The 22,503-nt window shown below is 43.3% G+C and overlaps 2 protein-coding genes across 3 annotated transcripts in view; one reads left to right on the top strand and one right to left on the bottom strand.

Moving 5' to 3' along the window:
* Positions 1 to 3,424, bottom strand: part of LOC144484958 (metalloproteinase inhibitor 3-like) — a 29,155-nt gene extending 25,731 nt beyond the window's left edge. Inside the window, exon 1 of the mRNA XM_078203296.1 lies at positions 3,119 to 3,424. Within this exon, the coding sequence (XP_078059422.1) occupies positions 3,119 to 3,239 (121 nt within the window). The 5' untranslated portion in view covers positions 3,240 to 3,424. The remainder of the gene's footprint in view (positions 1 to 3,118) is intronic.
* syn2b (synapsin IIb) overlaps positions 1 to 22,503 on the top strand; it is a 427,582-nt gene that overhangs the window by 268,820 nt on the left and 136,259 nt on the right. The gene's annotated exons all lie outside the window — the stretch shown is intronic.

Genomic DNA, 22,503 nt, shown 5'->3' with positions numbered 1-22,503 from the left:
CTGCATATTTAATTACTTACCTGACATTTCCAAGTGGGAAATCACTGCTCACCTTCAATCCTATCCCTGTGAATCCCAGAGATTTCCGATCCCAGTTTTAGGAATTCAACTCTCTGCGTGCACTTGAATCTACCCTCCTCAGCCTTGGAAAATTTCAGTACATCCCTCCCCGCCCTCCCCCACCCCACACCCAAACTTTGCTGACAGAGAAGAATCAGTCAGAATAGGAAATTTAATGTCGTCAGGTATAGAAAGTGAAATTAAGAGAGGGAAAAATATGGGATTAAGTTGCAGAAAGAGGTGAAAAAAATCTATTTTAAATCTCCAATTATCGCTAAAGTCTAAAGGAATGAGATTCCAGGCTTGTAAAAGTGAATTTTCAGTCATTGAGAAGTTGACAATAATTAAGACATACCATGCGTTAATGGTCAACATTGTATTATACATCATGTAAGTACACCTTGACATTGTTCAATGTACTTGACTGGTAAGTCAGAGATTAGAATACATTTATTGTTTAGCTTGTACAGAAGCACAGCATCATCATCATAGAATCCCTGCAGTACAGAAGGAGGCGATTCGGCCCATCGAGCCTGCACCGACAACAATCCCACCCTATCTCCTTAACCCCACATATTTACCCTACTAATCCCCCCAAAATTAGGGTCAATTTAGCATGTCCAGTCAACCTAACCCGCACATCGCAGACAGCAACTTCCTCATTTCAGCATTTAACCGTGTTGTGATTATTGGCAGGCAATGTCCAATTTCCACTTTAATAATGGTACAAATTATGTTTGTTGAATAGTTTTAAAATTCTATAACGGTGAATTTAAACTGATCAAAAGGCTGATACCATAGGGCATTATCTTGTAAGAGTTAAGTCCCATGACATTTTTGTTCAAATATTCATGAAGATACAAAATTATTTACAGTTGCTAGTGTGGCCCACTGCTAGTAAAGTAGAGCTTTAGTGAAAGTGGTTGCACATTTTGTCTTAGCTGTTACCTAAATTTCACACTTCTACATAATGTTTGCCCTAATTCCTAGCGAACACATCAAAGATTTTCTAATGATTGTGGTGCTCAATGTCTGATGGCACAGTAATTAAAGAACTGACTTTCAAAGCAAACATTCAACAGCACAACTAAATGCTTGCTGCGTGAGCAAATGTAAGACTGACAGTTTGAATTCTGTCCTTTTTCACCCTTAAGAATGTCTACAGGAGGATTAAGCACCTTAACCACACACATGAACATCTTTGATATGTAAGAAGAAGTCAGCGTCTTTTGATGACCAGCAGCAGTAGGGCTTTTCTGTATTCAGGCGAGGGGTGGTCTGATGCAAAACCAGCAACATCGCACATAACCCCTGTTTCTTCATTTGCACAGGGTGACTTTGTTGAATTCTTGAATGCAGACTTTTGGATTAGAGGGAAACAAACTTTTGCCCTGAGAATCTAATTATTTGCACTCGATAAAAGGGCACTGAGTAAAGCATTCAGTGTTGCTGGTGTAAAGGAAAAATGTGCAAGGAGTTAAACAAAAACCTCGGCTCCCAAAGTTGGTGTGCAATCTTTAGCATAAAACATTACAGATTATTTTTTGCGTTTTCTTAAGTCTGAAAGTGGTGCTGTGTTTATCAATCTTATCCTGGGCTTTGGAGGAATCTTTTCTCTCTCTTGCAAGATTTTGGGACTATTTCCATTCCTTTGCTAAGGTTCCCAAAGAGGAGCCCAAAAAAATTCCATTATGTCGAATTGTGTTCAGAGGATAGCTTTGTGAAGCAAACTGAAAAGATAGTGCATTAAAACAGAACCCTGAGGCTGTCTCAAAACAGACTCAGACTCAGTTACAGTAAAGAATGTTGTAATTTAACATTACCGGTACTTTATCAAGTGAAAAAAAAATGGAATACAAGTGTGTATTTCTATTGATTCGTTTGAGTGGCGGAAACCTGTCTGAGAATCGTTATACAAACTCAGTTTTGCAGTCTGAGTTTTGTATCTGTGTTGTGGCACTGCAGTTTAAGACAAATACTAAATATCACACGTCAAAGTGCCAAAGAATCTTTCAGCTGTCAGTTCATGTGCAGCTTTAGTCTAGTTTGGCATGCTGCGCGCTGGCTGAAATCTATTGAAGGGACAGGCTCATGGAACAAAAGCTACATTGTCAAGCTGTCCCTGAGTGCCACACTACTAATCACTTCAAAGAAAAAGGACAGTAAAAGGTGCTTGGCCCAGGTTTAATCAATTCTCCTGCTTGTAACCGTAAAGAACAGAGGAAGCAAAAGCAAAAGTTGTGGTGGTCTCTCAGAATTAAACACTGACCGAATTCTCTCTATTCATTGTGAACTCAGTTCACCCCACCGAGATGATCAGACGTGTTATTAAATATTGCTTTCTTCATCCCACTGAATGTTTCTGCTTTTTGTGGCAGTTATGATTTGATTTTCATCTGAGATGGTTCGATGGCCTTTAATTTAGTGCAACAACATCTAGCCAAATGGGAAAAAAAAATCTAGGTTAACGGTTCCTGCCTCTGAATGGGAAGCCCCTAAATTGGCAAGCGGTTGTTGCTATCATCAGATCAGTCACTATTCAAACGGCCTTGTGCACTAAAGTTTACAAAGGGGATTAGAGAGTTGCTTTATGAAATACCAACCACAGGCTGTATTATCTAAACCAAAGATCAGGGGATTTTTAATTTGCACATAGATCTTTCTATCTGAATATTAAGGACAACTAATCAGTATGCGGAGAGAGAATTGTCCTTTCCAAAGAAATGCAAATGCTGTTTTTAATTTTTTTTACATTTAGAAGTGTTTGGCAGATTTCCAATGACAGAATGAAAACCGCTACTTTAGTATACTTTTAAAAATGGCATTTAAATCCTTTGCTTTAAGCCGTGTACTAAAAAGATTGTATTTCCTATTCATAATTAAGCTTCAGAAAGTGACATTTCAATTTGATACGACTCCTCCCGCCAATATTTAGTACACTCCCTGCTTTCCTGAAGTAAACGGATTATTTTTTTTCCAAGTCTGAAAGTCTTCAAATATGTAATTAAAAACACAAAAATCAGCCTCAATATGTAATTAGTTGGAGCATTTGACTTACCTATATCAGAGTTACAAAATACTATTTGTGGGTGAACTGGGAGGCAGGTACATCCATTCACAACCTCCTGAAGCCTCAGAGTCAGAATTGAGAGTAGCAAGCCAGTCACCCGGGTATTCATGCTGTCCTATAGTACACACACAATACACAAGTCTTTCTGCTCAGCAGAGGTTTGTATGTGCAGACCTAACCTCGTGGAAGAACGTCTTGTGTAAACTTCTTTTGCCTGCCGCAGGAGTAATAGGGAGATGAGAAGCCTTGTTCAGCGGTAACACAATGCAGCAATCTTGTTTAAGGTTCTCTCTGACTGAGCTGCCTGATTTCCCACTTTCGCCACAGTGGACCCTCATATTTATGGTCCTGTCACTTCCTACAAACCCCGCCTTCCCATGAAGGCAATAGCCTGTCATTGCTTGAGTTCCTGTACGAAGGCACGTTGTTGGACTCCCAACTCCCACACAGAGCAGTTATTTCAGATGATTTCTCCAAACATTTGTTATGATTAGTGTAATTGCTGTGGCACCGATACTTCTTAGAGGGAAAAACAGCTACAAGTATAAAATCTATTCAAATGATTTTCAAATTTAAAGCACTACAAAAAAACTTTACTTTGGCTTAGATAAATGTTTTATATAATGCATCTTCAGAAATAGTAAAGGAATCATTCCTACAAATTGCTTTTTAATTGTACTATTATAAAATTAATTTTAATTTGTCAATTACTTGATGTGTCAAATCTTTGTCAATCACATCCACTAAAATGGTGTGGATATTATTCAATTGTTTCATGAACAGCTTCATTTAATCCTATTGTTAAAGATTTAGAAGCAGTAATCCGCTTTTCACAATATTGAATTCACTATTCAGGAGTTTAAATATTACATGTTACATCGATGTGTTAGCAGTTACTGGAGACAATCCTTTTTAATTCCTGCAATATGGTAGGTCAAGGAAAGAAAAAAAAACTCACTAATTAGAAATGGTTGTCTGTAATTTGGAGATAGATCAAAATCTGAAAATCATTCAAAAATTGCATTTGAGAAAAGAATCCACCGACGGGAATGGGCATGGGGGGGATAAAGAGAAAATATTTTCTTGTTTTTAATTCTTTTAATATATTAGATATAAACTGAAGTGCAACTGGCTATGTGGGGTAAGTTGCCAGGGCGACAGTACAGTTACCTCTCCTCCCAAGGATGACGTAGCCACATGGGGGAGTTATCGGCCAAGCTAGGTTCCGATAGGAATCTCATCGCAGACCCCATTCAAATCCTTATCTTGATTGCGTGATAATAATTTTGCACTGCAGCAAACACTATTTCGGATGCAATATGAATGTGTACTTTTTATTTAGAATGAAACTTTTTAATTTGTTGCAAAAAACACCATGGGGTGATGCTAACATATATTATCACCTTCTCACAAATCTTGATTTAGACATTTTTTTTTCATCAGGATGTAAAATTTGGTCATCTGGTTGATAGTGAGGAAGAAATCAGATTGAATGCCCCACCCACCCTTCCCACCCGAGATGCAGAAACCTTTTTTTCAGTTTTCCACCCTTGCCACACCCGCTCCTGCCAGCCTAAAATCTGAGGCTGTTGGGACAATGTCCTTACCAAGTGAAAAGGTGGGTTTCCCGCCTGAGGCCCTGCTCGCCCAAGCGTGAACTTGCATCCGGGTTAGGGCGGGCTGGTTCCTGTGGAGAATCCCATCCATTCAATTTTACACCCACCCCCCATGCCTCAGAACCCACCTTGGGGGCAGCGTAAAATTCTGCCCAGTGTATTTGGATACAGCAAGCAAGTCAAGAGAATACACAATAATTGATAAGTGTAGAGGAAGATTTCTGCAGTAGCAGAACGGGTAGATAAGATAGTTAAAAAGACGTGTGGGATACTTCCCTTTATTAGTCAAGGCATGAAACACAGTTAAACCACAGCTAGAATACTGTGAATAGTTCTGGTCACTGCATTGCAAGAATGTTATCCCACATTATTGGGGCATTAATTGAATGTGAGTGGGTTCCCCGTTCCTTCACCATTAGTGCCTCCTACTGGGTTTCTTGGGGTTCCAGCATGATGACTGGAAATAGATGCAGTAAGACAGGAACGTCTTTTCACATCTCCTTATAAGATTAACATATGAACCTGTGACCAGCTTAGCTCCACAATCACATGACAAATCCTTGAAAATCTTGGGGCCTTGTAAAGGCGACAGAGACCTCGATAACAGGTCTCTACTCCTTCTCCTGATTCGTATGCTTGGGAAAAGGAGATTCTCTGGGACAAAGGTCAGAAGATGAGACTGACTTTTATCAGTTTGAGGCTGGGACACAAAATAAACCTTTCCCTTCTAATAGAAACTTCTATCTAAAAAGAGCCTCGATTGTCGACTATTTAGCTCTGAGGGAATATTGTCAGCTGCTTGAAGAGTGACATTCACTGCAGTTCTGCAGCCACCTGACACAACTATTCCTGAATCTCATTAGTGCAGTTTTCCACATTTTGTCCATTCTTGCACAACCCAACTGACAGATGACTTATTAATTTTTGATATGGTAGCTCAGGCATTTGTTGCTATTTACTGCACATTTCCTGAGCTCAGGATCCTTGTTGTATCCATTAGTAATCTTTTACCCAAGGACTTACAGCTGTTTATTATGTTTGGGCTTGAGTGCATACGCTCTTAACTCAACAATCTTGAATTTAGATTGTGTTGTGTCTGGTGTCTGGCTCTTTAAGACAGTACAGCAGGAGTGGGTCACCAGACTTGAGGGACCAATGGGAACCGAGAGTGAGTAATCACCCCACAGGATGAAGTCCTCTCTCGGAGAGAATTACCCAGTAGCTGTCATAGAGTCATAGAGGTTTACAGCATGGAAACAGGCCCTTTGGCCCAACTTGTCCATGCCATCTTTTTTTTAAACCCCTAAGCTAATCCCAATTGCCCACATTTGGCCCATATCCCTCTATACCCATCTTACCCATATAACTGTCTAAACGCTTTTTAAAAGACAAAATTATACCCGCCTCTACTACTCCCCCTGGCAGCTTATTCCAGACACTCACCACCCTCTGCGTGAAAAAATTGCCCCTCTGAACACTTTTGTATCTCTCCCCTCTCACCTTAAACTTATGCCCTCCAATTTTAGACTCCCCTACCTTTGGGAAAAAATGTTGATGATCTAGCTGATCTGTGCCCCTCATTATTTTATAGACCTCTATAAGATCACCCCTCAGCCTTCTACGCTGCAGAGAAAAAAGTCCCAGTCTATCCAGCCTCTCCTTATAACTCAAACCATCAAGTCCCGGTAGCATCCTAGTAAATCTCTTCCGCACTCTTTCTAATTTAATAATATCCTTTCTGTAATAGGGTGACCAGAACTGTACACAGTATTCCAAGTGTGGCCTTACCAATGTCTTGTACAACTTCAACAAGACATCCCAACTCCTGTATTCAATGTTCTGACCAATGAAACCAAGGATGCTGAATGCCTTCTCCACCACTCTGTCCACCTGTGACTCCACTTTCAAGGAGCTATAAACATGTACCCCTAGATCTCTTTGTTCTGTAACTCTCCCCAATGCCCTACCATGTTACCCTGTCCAGTTAACGTTGTAGAGACTGGAGCACTGCACCAGGGCAGTCTAGAGTTGCAATTCCTGTACCTTGTCTCTATTACATCCCTAACATCCCTAACGAAGCCTGAAATCTCTTGACTATGCTAGCGTGTCACAACATTACAAGTTGTGATTGACTTGCTTGGTGCAGTACTTTTTCCAAGAACTCTTGCTCGTTGGTGCCAGGTAAATTACTTTCTAAAAGAATTGATTTCTGTGTTGAATTAATGATTGTGAAACATTTTACCACAGATTACTTATTCAGATAAATAACCTCTCGATAACTTAGTAGCTGGATAAATAACATAATTAAAAGAAATAATAATTTGGCTCATAAATTCTTCTCAGTAAATTAGGTGCTGGAAAATTAATTTAATTCAATGAGCCGACTGATTTATCGATATCGATTTCATCATTTTCTTGTGAAATGAATGTTGACTCAAAAGTGAATTCCACAAAGCTTGAGTGAAATCACTGCCTGACATCTAATTAATCTTCCATTCCAATTCATTAAATCAATTATCCCCTCAATTAATTTGGTCCTTTTGAAATCTATGGCCAACAAATAAAATTTCTACATATTAAAAACATCGAGGGATAAGGAAACAGTGCAGGAAAATGTAGAATCCTAGAGCAGGAGTTGGCCATTCGGTCCTTCGAGGCTGCTTGAAGTGTTGGTGTTGAAGTAGAAGATCAACCATGATCTCATCAAATGGCAAACTGGGCTCGAAAGGCTAAATGGTCCAGAATCATAGAATCATTGAGTCATACTGCACAGAAAAGGCCCTTCGGCCCATCGAGTCTGCACCGACACAATGAAAACACCTGAAATCCCACCTAATCCCATCTGCCAGCACTGAGCCCATAGCCCTGAATGTTATGATGTGCCAAGTGCTCATCCAGATACTTTTTAAAGAATGTGAGGCAACCCGCCTCTACCACCCTCCCAGGCAGCGCATTCCAGACCGTCACCACCGTCTAGATAAAGACGTTTTTCCTCACATCCCCCCTAAACCTCCTGCCCCTCACCTTGAACCTATGCCCCCTCGTGACTGACCCTTCAACTAAGGGGAACAGCTGCTACTCATCCACTCTGTCCATGTTCCTCATAATCTTGTAAACCTCGATCAGGTCACCTCTCAGCCTTCTCTGCTCCAACAAAAACAACCCAAGCCTTCCCAGCCTCTCTTTATAACTTAAATGTTCCATCCCAGGCAGCATCCTGGTGAATCTCCTCTGCATCCCCTCCAGTGCAATCATATCCTTCCTATAATGTGGCACACAGTGCTCTAGCTGTAGCCTCACCAAAGTTCTATGCAACTCCAACATGACTTCCCTGCTTTTGTAATCTATGCCTCGATTGATAAAGGCAAGTGTCCCATGTACCTTTTTCACCACCCTCCTACTGTTCCTATTTCTTATGTTCAGAAAACGTTGTTCTTCCCACTTTTCTAGTTGCTTATTCTTTTCAGCCAAATGGTAGCAATATAGCTCATCTGCCTTCACGCTAACATTTTTCTTTTCACCGCCTTCTGTCTTCCTTTCTTGGTTTCCTTTCTTCATATACTTTTTTTCTTGATGTTGATGCATATACTCTTGTTATCAAGCAATCAAAATGCAGTAGGCTCCCATCGCCACATGCCCCCCTCCACCACTACCACCCTAAAATGCAACCAAGCCTCCACCACAAGCAATGGAGAACTGACCATCAATCTTACACTGCCTCATTTTCTTTTCCACTGGGGCTTGCTGTAAAACGAGCAGCTCATTCATTTATTGTCTACTTTTCATCTGCCAATTTAAAGTTAAGCTTAGCAAAACCCCATCCGACCCTGCCCTACCCTACCTACCCAAGCCCGAATTCCAGTCACATTGACCTGGGTTTTCATCACCCGAGACGGGAAGTGGAAGTTGGGAAAATTCCTGACTTGACTCGCCCATCTCAGGAGAATGTGCCCACAAAGGCCGAGTCTTCGTTCCTGGAGCAGCGGGTGAGGAGTGTGGTCGGGTCAGCTGACCCGCGAAGAGGTTAGAGGCAATCACAGGGGCTGCCGGGTGTCAATGCGGGCTATTTCTCAGTGGTGTGAGATTTTGTCCCAGTTGTAGCTCAGGTAGAGCAGGCAGTAAAGAAGACAAATGATACGTTGGCCTTCATAGCGAGAGGACTTGGGTATAGGAGTAGGGATGTTTTGCTGCAATTATATAAGGTGTTGGTGAGGTCACACCTAGAGGATTGTGTCCTTATCTCAGGAAGGATAGAGTCATAGAGGTTCACAGCATGGCCCAACTTGTCCATGCCACCCAGTTTTTACCACTATGCTATTCCCAATTGCCTGCATTTGGCCCATATATAAGAGATGTCCTTGCTATAGAGGGAGTGCAGCAAATGTTTACCTGGCTGATTCCTGGGATGGCATGTCTGTCGTATGAGGAAAGATAAAACATTTAAGATTATATTCACCGGAGTTAAGAGCGAGAGGGGATCTCATAGAAACTTATAAAATTATAACAAGGTTAGACAGGGTAGATTCAGAAAGAATGTTCCCAGTGGTGGGGGGGGCCCAGAACTAGGGGTCATAGTTTGAGGATAAGGGGTACCAACCTTTTAGAACTGAGGTGAGGAGAAATTTCTTCACCTGGAGGATAGTGAATGTGTTGAATTCACTACCGCAGAATGTAGTTGAGGCCAAACTGCTGTCTGATTTCAAGAATCCACTGATACTCCTTTATTTATGCTACAAGTAACATCCTCAAAAAAAGCCAACAATTGTCAAATATTATTTTCCTTTCATAAATGGGGCGGACTAGCATGGCACAAAGGACATAATGGCCATTGGGAGCCATGGGGGGTGGTGAATGGGTGGCATTGTTTGGCATAAGGTGCATATGGGGCCAAGGATGGGTGGGGGACATATCCTGGCATGGGGGCATGAGGTAGCAGGCATAGAGCACTGGGAGTGGAGCTTTTATTGCCCATCCCTAATTGCCCTTGGTAAGATGGTGGTGATCTGCCACTTGAACCACTGCAGTCCATGTGCTGTAGATGCATCCACTGTGCTGTTAGGGTGAGTGATCCAGCACTTAGACCCAGTAATAGTGAGGGAATATTCAGGATGGTGAATGACATGGAGGGCAACTTGCGGCTGGTGGCATTCCTGTGCATCTGCTGCCCTTGTCCTTCTAGATGGTGGAGTTTGCGGGTTACAAGAAGCCTTGCTGAATTGCTGCAGTGCATCTGTAGATGGTACACACTGCAGCCACTGTGCATCGGTGGTGGGGGGAGTGAATGTTGAACGTGGTGGATTGGGTACCAAAAAGCAGGCTGCTTTGTCCTGGATGGTGTTGAGCTTCTTGAGTGTTGTTGTTTTAGCTGCACTCATGATGTGGAAATGCTGGTGTTGAACTGGGGTGGGCACAGTAAGAAGTCTCACAACACCAGGTTAAAGTCCAACAGGTTTATTTGGAACCACGAGTTTTTGGAGCGCTGCTCCTTCATCAGGTGAGTCACTGGACTGTTGTTAGCTGCACTCGTCCAGGCAAGTAGAGAGTATTCCATCACATGTCTGACTTATGCATTGTGGATCGTGGACAAGCTTTGGGGAGTCAAGAGGTGAGTTATTCGCTGCAGAATTCCCAGCCTCTGACCTGCTCTTGTAGCCACAGTATTTAAATGGCTGGGCCAGTTTAGTTTCTGGTCGATGGTAAAACCCAAGATGTTGATAGCTGATATGGAACGTGTTTATTTAACCAATGGGAGTAAATTAGTAAACATTGGGTAAATGACCAAAGAAAAATAAAAGATTAGAAATAGAGAAAGGTGATGAAGAAATACAAGCATTCTCTTACGGGTACAATATAAATCTATTCTAAATCTAAACAGTTTATGGGCCATTTACCGTGTTAGGCAAACAGCAAAGTTGGAAATAGCAGATAGATCTTCATTATCAAAGTTGAAATTAAATGAAGATCGTAATGTGGCTCAGTTATGTTTACTAGAAGCTGCATACACTCATATTCGGAAACAAATGCCCTGCAAACAAGAGGAATATATTCAAGACTTGCACCCTTTTTGAATTAGCTGCAAGCATAAGAAGCCAATCGCTTCCTGTTACTTTTGCCATGGCAATGCATTGATCACTCAAAGCTAGCTTGCTAACCAATTAGCACCCATTTTTTTTCCTACAGTCTAAAATGTTGTGATCATTTGAAATTTGACATTCTTGCATTTTTCCTGATGAGTGCAAGATGAAAAGTTTCAATAGCATGGCCATATTTAAGAATTGGTTGTCTTGAACATGAACAGTCTCATTGTTCTCTATTACCATATTTCTGGACGCACTATAATGTATAGATGAGATGCCCTTTGCCAATGAACGCACCGTGGAGATTCTGTCACAACAAGATTGCCATCTCCTCAGTGATTTTGTATAAGTAACTTGGGGACAAACGTTCGTCTGGTGCGGAGTCATGTTCGAGGGCAAGAATGGCCAGTCTTCGTTCTTTTGAGAGGAAATCTGATTTTCCTCTACTCTTCTGACATTGTGCCATTTCTCCTTTGCCCTACTGTCAAACTGGGAATGCCTAATGTGGAAAGCACTCTCATCCTCTGAGTTCAGGTTCCCAATTTTAAATGAAGGATGAAAACTGGGTTTCCTCCTGCACATCATCTTCATTTGGGGGTGTGGGGTTTTGGAGGCCCATTGAAGGCACACCAGATTTGAGATTTCATGAAGGAAATGGAACAACTGCTGAGGTGTCAGTGCATTCTGGAAGATATACGTAAAGGATGTTCAGACCTAAAAATTTCACTATAAAGTGCTGTGTTGTAATGAAGACGTGTTTTTAATGTATTGATTCATCATAGGGGATCTCTTGCATTGACCAGCCTTGTGTATTTGTTCACATGCATTGCAGTGCTTTTCCAACGGAGAAAGTAACATTACGTAGTGAAAAATGGTACAAAATGCCTATTAAGTCTGTGCTATTTGGGGCTATCTTACCGACTTGTCACACTGATTGGTGGGCATGGCGAGCTGGTAAGATTGTGAGAGAGGCGAAAAACCGAGTTCACGCCTGGTTTCTCGACTCTCACAATCTTACCAGCCCTGGATTGCCAGCGTGATCAGCCTGATTTTAATATTTATAAGTTGATTTAAATATGATTAGTCAGCCTGCAATGAAATCATCCGGGCTCACTTGTCTTAACGGCCTCGCCAGTGGAGGTCCTCATCGGCGAGGATCACATATGCCGGGGTGGCCTCACCAGTAGGACCAGAGGCCATTGTGGCCCTCTGGGTGGTCGGGGGCAGGGGGAAGTGCACCTAGGGCAGTGCCAGCCTGGCACCCTGGCACTGCCAGCCTGGCAGAGCCCACTGGGCACCATGACACTGTCCACTGGGCACCATGGGGTGGGGGATGATGGGGTGGGGTCTAAGGGGAGTGGGAAGGGCTATAATGGGGCGGGGCCGAAGGGCAGCAGGCAGGGCAGCTGTGCACTCTGTAACTGGGAATCAGCTGGGGCAGCAATCTACCGGGCTGGGGAGGCAGTGACTGACCGGACCGATGGTTTGGGGGGCAATCGGCCGGGGAGGCCAGCGACCAGAAGGGGGCGACTGACAGTTCTCTCTGTTCTGTGGGCGCATGTGTGATAAGGTCCTCTAGCGTGAGCAGCTGGCTTTCGGGCGTGAATCAGCTCCATCCGCTCCCTCTACTGGCGTGAATCACACTTTGCTTCTTCATTTGCACTAAGTGCCATAAGGTCATGTCTGAAAGCTTGCTGATAAAATGGGTGCAATTCTCTCCCGTTTTCACACTCGTTTAGCACTTAGAATTTTTTTGGTAAGATCACCCCCATTACCTTTTTTATTATGATTTAAATGGCTCTGCTGATTTAAAAAAACTGGCTTTGAAAATATCTAACCACCTTACTTTCTGGTTTGAACACATGAAATAAATTACCACTTCAAAAAAAATTAATCACCTGATTCTTTATATTCATTAATAGATACTCTGCATCGAAATTTGAAATGGGCACATTTTGTTCTTACCTTCCCAGAGAGGAGTCTATTTTTTGGATATCTGTGGCCATTATCAATGCTTGGCTAAGTTTCAAATGCTAATGGATTTCAGCATAACAGGTGTTCCATTCATCTGAGAATTGTTTTACAATTCATTATTTCTTGAGCTGTGGGCATTGCTGGTTAGGCCAGCATTTCATAGAACCCCTACAGCGCAGAAGGAGGCCATTCTGTCCATCGTGTCTGCACCGACTCTCCAACAGAGCATTCTATCCCGGCCCTCTCCTCCGCCCTATCCCCATAAACCCACATATTTACCCTGACAAATCCATCGAACCTACACATCTTGGGACACTAAGGGGCAATTTAGCATGGCCAATCCACCTAACCCGCACATCTTTGGAGTGTGGGAGGAAACCGGAACACCCGGAGGAAACCCACACAGACACGGGTAGAACCTGCAAACTCCACGCAGACAGTCACCCAAGGCCAGAATTGAACTTGGGCCCCTGGCGCTCTGAGACAGCAGTGCTAACCACTGTGCCTCCCACTTTTTGCCCATCCCTAATTGCCCTTGAAAAGATAGTGAAGATGCTAGTTTTGACCCAACAATATTGAAGGAACAGTGTTGTAGTTCCAAGTCAGGATGGTATGAGGATTGGAGTGGAACTTGCAGGTGGTATTGTTCCATACATTTGCTGCTCTTGTCCTTTTACCTGGTAGAGGTCATGTGTTTGGATGGTGCTGTCAAAGGGAGTTGACAAGTTGCTGCTGTGCATCATATATATATGAAATATATGCTGCTGCCACTGTACACTGCGGATGGAGAGAGAAAATGTTTTATAGGGTAGTAGTTGCCATGCCAATATAATGGGCTGCTTTGTTCTGGATGGCGTTGACCTTCTTGAGTATTGTTGGAGCTGCACTCATCCAGGAAAGTGGAGAGAATTCCATCACACTGCAGACTTACACCTTGCAGATAGTGGGTAGGCTTTCGGGAGTCAGGAGGTAAGTTACTTGCTGTAGAATTTCCCGTGTCTAAGCCGTTTTTATTTATCTGGTACAGATAAGTTTCTTTCAATGGTAACCCTCAGGATATTGATGGTGTTGAATGTCAAGGCGAGATGGTTGGATTATTTCTTGTTGGAGATGCTCATTGCCTGACACTTGAGAGATAAAAATGTTTGAAAGTTGTCTGGAACTTGCTGCATATGGATACAGACTGCTTCAGTATTTGAGGAGTTGCAAGAGCATTGTGCAATCATCAGCGAACATCCGCTTCTGACCTTATGCTGGAAGGAATGTCACTGATGAAGCAGCTGAAGATGGTTGGGCCTAGAACACTACCCTGAGGAACTCTTACATTAATGTCCTGTGACTTAGGTAATTAATCTCCAACAACTAAAACCATCTTCCTATGTCCTAGATATGACTCCAACCAGAGGAGAGTTTCTCCCCTGATTCCCATTGACTTCAGTTTTGCTCGGGCTCCTTAGTCCCACACTCAGTGAAATTGTGCTTTGATGTCAAGGGTAGTCATTCCTCACACACTCCACTGCAGCTTGCAACGGACTCTGGTCTGAAAAGACAGAAATGGCACAAGTCACACGTGGGTTGGGTGTGCAATTTGTAAGCTGTAAAACTGCACAAATTGGGTTTTCTAGGAACCAGAGGAAGAATCAGCCGAGTGTTCACTTATTATTCATGAACCTTTATAGATTTGGCATGATGTTTAGGCTTGTTCTAGCAAACAACATAAGTATGTCGGTATCAGGTTTCAAGATCAGAAGAAAACACAGCCTATTGGCCATTTAGCTCAGTGCTATTGTTTCTAATGGCACCAGCGAGGATGTACATTGTGAACAATTTCAGAAAAATGTTTTGGAACACCAAGGTGTTGATTCTGTGTCTTTAAGAAATGTATTTTAATCATGTTCTGCAGGATTTTGTCGGCACCATGACGTCTGTAACCGGTGTCCTGTTCTGTCACTGAGGAAGTATATATGACATCATGGGCAGGATTTTCCGGCCACTCTCACCCCAAAACCAGAAAATCCCGCCCGAGGTCAATGGGCCTTTCGATGTTCCGCCCCTCGCCCGCTACGATTCCCGTGGCGGGGGGAAGGGGAAAATAGACCCCCATGTTTATTTTTAATCTGGACTAATGCTGTGTCCTGTGGTTTAATAGCCCTTTGGGGATTGCTGAGTGGACCTTGATTGGGGGTGATTGACAGGTCAGGTGATATGCCTCGGGACGGGTTTTTTCCACAGAAAAGTCCGGTTTTTAGTTTCAGTTCTCAGTTCCTGCTAAAAGCTGATGGGAGAAGGCAGTGTGTCTGTCTCTCTGTCTCTCTCTCTCTCCAGAGGCTTTTTGGAAAATTCCAGGACTGGGAAGCCTCAGAGATTTGATCCAACATTCAAAGCACCAGTTCACAGCAGGTGTTAAAAAGCTGAGAACCCAGCACTACATGAGCATACCTGTTTCTGTACAAAGTCTGAAGAAGGTTGTATGACTGTGGGATGGTGTTTGACTTGGAACAACAGAGATAGCTAGCTGTTAGAAAAAGTGATCTAGAAAAAGTGTTCTAGAAAAAGTGAGAGGGCTTCTAGAAAAAGTGAGAGGGCATGGGATCCAAGGGGCTGCTGCCCGGTGGATCCAGAACTGGCTTGCCCAAAGGAGGCAGAGAGTGTGTATAGATGGGTCTTTTTCTAAATGGAGGTCGGTCACCAGTGGTGTGCCCCAGGGATCTGTTCTGGGACCCTTGCTGTTTGTCATTTTCATAAATGACCTGGACGAGGAAGCAGAGGGATGGGTTGGTAAGTTTGCCGACGACACGAAGGTTGGTGGGGTTGTGGATAGTCTGGAGGGATGTCAGAAGTTACAGAGGGACATAGATAGGATGCAAGACTGGGCGGAGAAGTGGCAGATGGATTTCAACCCAGATAAATGCGTCGTGGTCCATTTTGGTAGGACAAATGGGATGAAGGAGTACAATATAAAGGGAAAGACTCTTAGTACGGTAGAGGATCAGAAGGACCTTGGGGTCCGTGTCCATAGGACTCTAAAATCGGCCCCGCAGGTGGAGGAGGTGGTTAAGAAGGCATATGGTGTGCTGGCCTTTATCAATCAAGGGATTGAGTTTAGGAGTCCAGGGAAAATGATGCAGCTATATAAGACCCTCGTCAGACCCTACTTGGAGTACTGTGCTCAGTTCTGGTCGCCTCACTATAGGAAGGATGTGGAAAAGATTGAAAGGGTGCAGAGGAGATTTACAAGGATGTTGCCTGGATTGAGTGGCATGCCTTATGAGGATAGCCTGAGGGAGCTCGGTCTTTTCTCCTTGGAGAGACGAAGGATGAGAGGAGAACTAATAGAGCTGTATAAGATGTTAAGAGGCATAGATCGGGTGGACTCTCAGAGGCTATTACCCTGGGTGAAAATGTCTGCTACGAGAGGACACAGGTTTAAGGTGCTGGGGAGTAGGTACAGGGGAGATGTTAGGGGTAAGTTTTTCACACAGAGGGTGGTGGGCGAGTGGAATCAGCTGCCGTCAGTGGTGGTGGAGGCGAACTCAATAGAGTCTTTTAAGAGACTCCTGGATGAGTACATGGAGTTAATAGGATGGAGGGTTATAGGTAGGTCTAGAAGGTAGGGATGTGTTCGGTGCAACTTGTGGGCCGAAGGGCCTGTTTGTGCTGTAGTTTTTCTATGTTCTGTGTTCTATGTTAGGAGTTATACTGTGTCATTTTTAATGTTCTGTAATTGGTAAAAGTTGTGCTAATTCTTGTTATTATATTTTAACTGTGTTCTTAAAAAAACTTTATTTGATAAATGCTTCCTAGTGGGTCATTTGAATCAAACTTGAAGTGAAACACCTTATGTTCACCAATGCCAAAATCAAAATGCAGAACTTAGGGTCTTGGCTGACTTCATAAAACACCTTGGAGGTTCTGGCCTGGGCTTTAAGAAAAGTATGGACATTTGAACAATATGACGCAAAACAACAGGTAAGACCAAGATGCAACTGCCAAATACCTGAATTGCCATTGAAAGAACACAAAAGTTTTGGCTGCAGCCATTTGGATCATTTCTACAATTCTCATAGCAAACATGACTAACGTAATCAGGCTAAATCAGTACTAAATCAGGCATGGCTTAGTTGGTCAGTACATAAGAACATAAGAAATAGGAGCAGGAGTAGGCCATCTAGCCCCTCGAGCCTGCCCCGCCATTCAATAAGATCATGGCTGATCTGAAATGGATCAGTTCCACTTACCCGCCTGATCCCTATAACCCCTAATTCCCTTACCGATCAGGAATCCATCTATCCATGATTTAAACATATTCAACGAGGTAGCCTCCACCACTTCAGTGGGCAGAGAATTCCAGAGATTCACCACCCTCTGAGAGAAGAAGTTCCTCCTCAACTCTGTCCTAAACTGACCCCCCTTTATTTTGAGGCTGTGCCCTCTAGTTCTAGCTTCCTTTCTAAGTGGAAAGAATCTCTCCACCTCTACCCTATCCAGCCCCTTCATTATCTTATAGGTCTCTATAAGATCCCCCCTCAGCCTTCTAAATTCTAACGAGTACAAACCCAATCTGCTCAGTCTCTCCTCATAATCAACACCCCTCATCTCTGATATCAACATGTCATGCAAAAGAACAGTACAAGGTCACCTAAACATATATTATTTTGACAATGAATTATATGACATTTGCAACAATAGGCATCGACTGCCAAAAAAATGTTGAATGCTTTGCTGAAGCTTTGAGACCAATTAAGAAAACGATCAAAAAGAAACAGCAGCAAATCAAGCAGGATGGTGAAGCACAAGGATAATTGGTTAAAAGCAAAATCCTGCGGATGCTGGAATCTGAAACAAAAACAGAAAATGCTGAAACATCTCAGCAGGTCTGACAGCGTCTGTGGAGAGAGAATAGAGACAACGAATCAGGATGACCCTTCGTCAGGGTTGCCTGTTGTTGACAAGGATAATTGGTGTGGGCGACTCGGAGATCGATGTAAACCCAAGATGCAAGCCCACATAAGACAGAAAGCGAGGAACCAAGACAGAATATCAGCTTGATTTCCTTCAAACATGGTGACACAGCACAATCAAGCAATTCTGATAGGGATTGTCACGTGGAGGTTAGGTATAAGACAATAGTTCTCACACACATGGTGGTAGAAGTGGTGTGGATTTTTTTGTTCTGAGAAGAAAACACTAGTATTGAAGTGTAGCCAGCTTAGAAATCTTGAAATCATTTAGCAGTAACTGATAAACTAACATGCAGACTAATTAGGCCTGGGATTAATGCACTAGGAAATGGAAGACTTTGTATTATCTTTAATTTTATGCCTGATCTGTATATATTTATTATAGTGGTCTGGCTGATTGAAATAAATGACTGTGAAACTTGGCACCTCATTGGTTTCATTTTTTTCCATAACTCATAATTGAATTAAACATAAGTGTTCAGATAAACTATTGGGTGATGATGTGTGTCTGGTTTTGAAATGATAAAGCAGTGAGTTGTACTTCATCAAATATAATAAATGTATTTAAGAGACTGCTTACACGGATTTAAAGAGGTTATAATCCTATGGCTTGCCCAGAAATGTGGGTACCTCTCACATGCACCGTACCAGAAATATCCATCCCTGGGTTACATGGGATAATGGGGCAGAAAGAAATGCTGGTTGTACGAGAAAGAGGATATTGCTGATTGCAGTGTTGGGATCCAGAGCCACGTGACTGAAGAGCCTTGGGATCCAAGTCTTGTTGGTCCTGCTTTTGAAGAGCACCAAATGAATGTGCATGCACTAGGAGTCATCACAGGCAATGTCCTGCAGATAACAGTGAGAAGTCTCACAACACCAGGTTAAAGTCTAACAGGTTTATTTGGAATCACGAGCTTTCAGAGTGCTGCTCGTGATTCCAAATAAACCTGTTGGACTTTAACCTGATGTTGTGAGACTTCTTACTGTGCCCACCCCAGTCCAACGCCGGCATCTCCACATCACTGCAGATAACAGTTCAGTTTCTGAATCGATTGCCCATGTGTGTAATATCACGCTGAATGGCATTGCAGCAGCATATGGTCCACCATGAAGAGGCAACTCCAGGAACATGCACAAAGATGGTACTGTGGGAAGCCACTGTTTTATTTTACTTTTCTATATACCATTTTTATCACATTTTCTCTGAGATATTTTCATTAACATTTTCACACGGGATAAACCCTACTGAAGCTTCAAGTTTCACACAGGATAAACCCTGCTGAAAGCTTCACTTATTCTGGGAGCATGTTACAGTGTTACATGTGCTGCTCTAATCATCACATACTCACAGTGTGTGATTTAGCTAATCTTGGCAGGAGACCGCTAACTCGCGCACGATGCATGATCAGAGGTCCGGACTAATCAGTGTTGACCACCTTATGTGGTGTGTTTAATTAACCTATGAATGTAAATGGGCATTTCTGGAGTAATGAATAATAATCTGTGTAAGAATAATAGAAAGGAGAGAGACTGGTGACATCTTGTAAGAGAGAGAGGGTGAGCAAGACTGAAAGGTGGTGTACATCTTGAATGAACCCCTAATAAACTTGTCCAAGACCTACAAAGTGTCAGTGAACTCTTGCATCTAACAGTTCACATTTCAGAGTCCAAAGAGAAGTCTGTGCTTCTATCATTAATACTTAAACTAACTCACCTAGAAACCTGGTGTGCCAGATTCAACACTGCTGTCCCTGCTGTCTAAATAATGGGAACTGAGTTCCAGACTAGTAACAGTCTCACCATTACCACTGAGGTCATATGGAGGCAATGACCATGAACAGGGGAAAGGCATAAATGCATATAGCCACCGCTGGTTTGAACATACAGCTGAAAGGACCCTGTTAGTGCAGTGTTGCAAAAGACGCAGTCTGTATCTGCTCCCTCTTCGGATTCAGTTGCCATCTAACAAGGACTATTTTCTTTCCAGGAAATCTCAAAAGCAAAAGAGCATGCGGGTAGCTCAAATATTCCAGCTTCCTGGTAGCACCAGGGGGAGGCTCGAATCACCCTCATGCCTGCGTGGTGTGTGTGTGGGGGTGTGACACAATCTTTCATGGACGGTGGGGGAAGGATGCCCCTCTGCCCCCTTGCCAGCAGGGGTTGCCATGTCCGTTGTGGGGAGGAGGGGGGGGGGGGTCTGTCTGCCAGTGTGGGGCTCGATTTCTGTAAAGCCAAGTTGGCCGGCATGATTCTCAGGATGCATAAATTTAAATGCTGAAGGTGGGAGAATCCCACCTGACAGGCGCTGCTGACGCCAGTAGGGAAGACTCTGGTTTTCCCACTGTCGGGAGTACTTAGAGTGCAAACAGATGAATTGCCCCCCCTGTTGCTTGCAGGCCTCTGGGGTGGTTGGCAGGCAGAGGGGAGGTCCCTTGTATATAGTAAATAGCTGGAGCTCAAGTAATGATCCCTGCAGGAGCCCACTAATTACTGCCTGTCACTTCGAAAAAGCCTCCTGGACTTGCAGAATCTCACTGGCTGTCCCGTCTGGAGACAATACACATCTCTTTAACCTGTGCTTAATGCTCCCTCCACTCACATTGTCTGGATCTTTTAAGACCTGGTTGGTTGTAGAGATTCGCATTCTAATCAGTATTCTGTAACTTGATTTTGTGTCTCTGTATGCTCTGTTTGAGAGCAGATATCCACTCCATCTGACGAAGGAGCAGCGCTCCGAAAGCTAATGGCATTTGCTACCAAATAAACCTGTTGGACTTTAACCTGGTGTTGTTAAAACTCTTACTTCGAAAAATCATAGAAACCCTACAGTACAGAAAGAGGCCATTCGGCCCATCGAGTCTGCACCGATCACAATCCCACCCAGGCCCTACCTCCATATCCCTACATATTTACCCACTAATCCCTCTAACCTACGCATCTCAGGACACTAAGGGCGATTTTAACTTGACCAATCAACCTAACCCGCACATCTTTGGACCATTTATTTCCCCATTTATTTCAACTGTCAGTTTCCTGTCTGCTAACCAATTCCCATTCTATGCCAATATATTACACCTGATCCCATGTACTTTAATTTTGCGCACTAACATCTTATGTGGGACTTTGTCAAAAGGTTTCTGTAAATCCAAAAACACCACATTCACTGGTTCTCTGGTTCACTGAGTACTGGGAGCAATTTCAAATTCAACAGAGGAGGACAAAGAGTTTACTTGGGAAGGGAAAAATAGAATATGAGAGTAGGCTTGCAGAAAACATAACAACTGACTGCAAAAGCTTCTATAGATATGCGAAGAGAAAAAGACTGGTGAAGACAAATGTAGGTCCCTTACAGTTAGAACATAGAACATAGAACATAGAACATTACAGCGCAGAACAGGCCCTTCGGCCCACGATGTTGCACCGACCAGTTAAAAAAAAAAACTGTGACCCTCCAACCTAAACCAATTTCTTTTCGTCCATGAACCTATCTACGGATCTCTTAAACGCCCCCAAACTAGGCGCATTTACTACTGATGCTGGCAGGGCATTCCAATCCCTCACCACCCTCTGGGTAAAGAACCTACCCCTGACATCGGTTCTATAACTACCCCCCCTCAATTTAAAGCCATGCCCCCTCGTGCTGGATTTCTCCATCAGAGGAAAAAGGCTATCACTATCCACCCTATCTAAACCTCTAATCATCTTATATGTTTCAATAAGATCCCCTCTTAGCCGCCGCCTTTCCAGCGAAAACAATCCCAAATCCCTCAGCCTCTCCTCATAGGATCTCCCCTCCATACCCTGGTAAACCTCCTCTGCACCCTCTCCAAAGCCTCCACATCCTTCCTGTAATGTGGGGACCAGAACTGCACACAGTACTCCAAGTGCGGCCGCACCAGAGTTGTGTACAGTTGCAACATAACGCTACGACTCCTAAATTCAATCCCCCTACCAATAAACGCCAAGACACCATATGCCTTCTTAACAACCTTATCTACTTGATTCCCAACTTTCAGGGATCTATGCACACATATACCTAGATCCCTCTGCTCCTCCACACTATTCAAAGTCCTCCCGTTAGCCCTATACTCAACACATCTGTTATTCCTACCAAAGTGAATTACCTCACACTTCTCCGCATTAAACTCCATCCGCCACCTCTCGGCCCAACTTTGCAACCTGTCTAAGTCTTCCTGCAAACTACGACACCCTTCCTCACTGTCTACCACACCACCGACTTTGGTGTCATCAGCAAATTTGCTAATCCACCCAACTATACCCTCATCCAGATCATTAATAAATATTACAAACAGCAGTGGCCCCAAAACAGATCCCTGAGGTACACCACTTGTAACCGCACTCCATGATGAATATTTACTATCAACCACCACCCTCTGTTTCCTATCCGCTAGCCAATTCCTGATCCAATTTCCTAGATCACCCCCAATCCCATACATCTGCATTTTCTGCAGAAGCCTACCATGGTGAACCTTATCAAACGCCTTACTAAAATCCATATATACCACGTCCACTGCCCTGCCCCCATCCACCTCCTTGGTCACTTTCTCAAAAAACTCAATAAGGTTAGTAAGGCACGACCTACCTGCCACAAAACCATGCTGACTATCACCTATCAATTCATTACTCTCCAAATAACTATAAATCCTATCCCTTATAATTTTTTCCAACATCTTGCCGACAACAGAAGTGAGACTCACCGGTCTATAATTCCCGGGGAAGTC

This window comes from Mustelus asterias, chromosome 3, assembly GCF_964213995.1.
Source record: "Mustelus asterias chromosome 3, sMusAst1.hap1.1, whole genome shotgun sequence".
NCBI classification, from domain to species: domain Eukaryota; kingdom Metazoa; phylum Chordata; class Chondrichthyes; order Carcharhiniformes; family Triakidae; genus Mustelus; species Mustelus asterias.
This window is presented reverse-complemented; position numbering and strand designations above follow the sequence as displayed.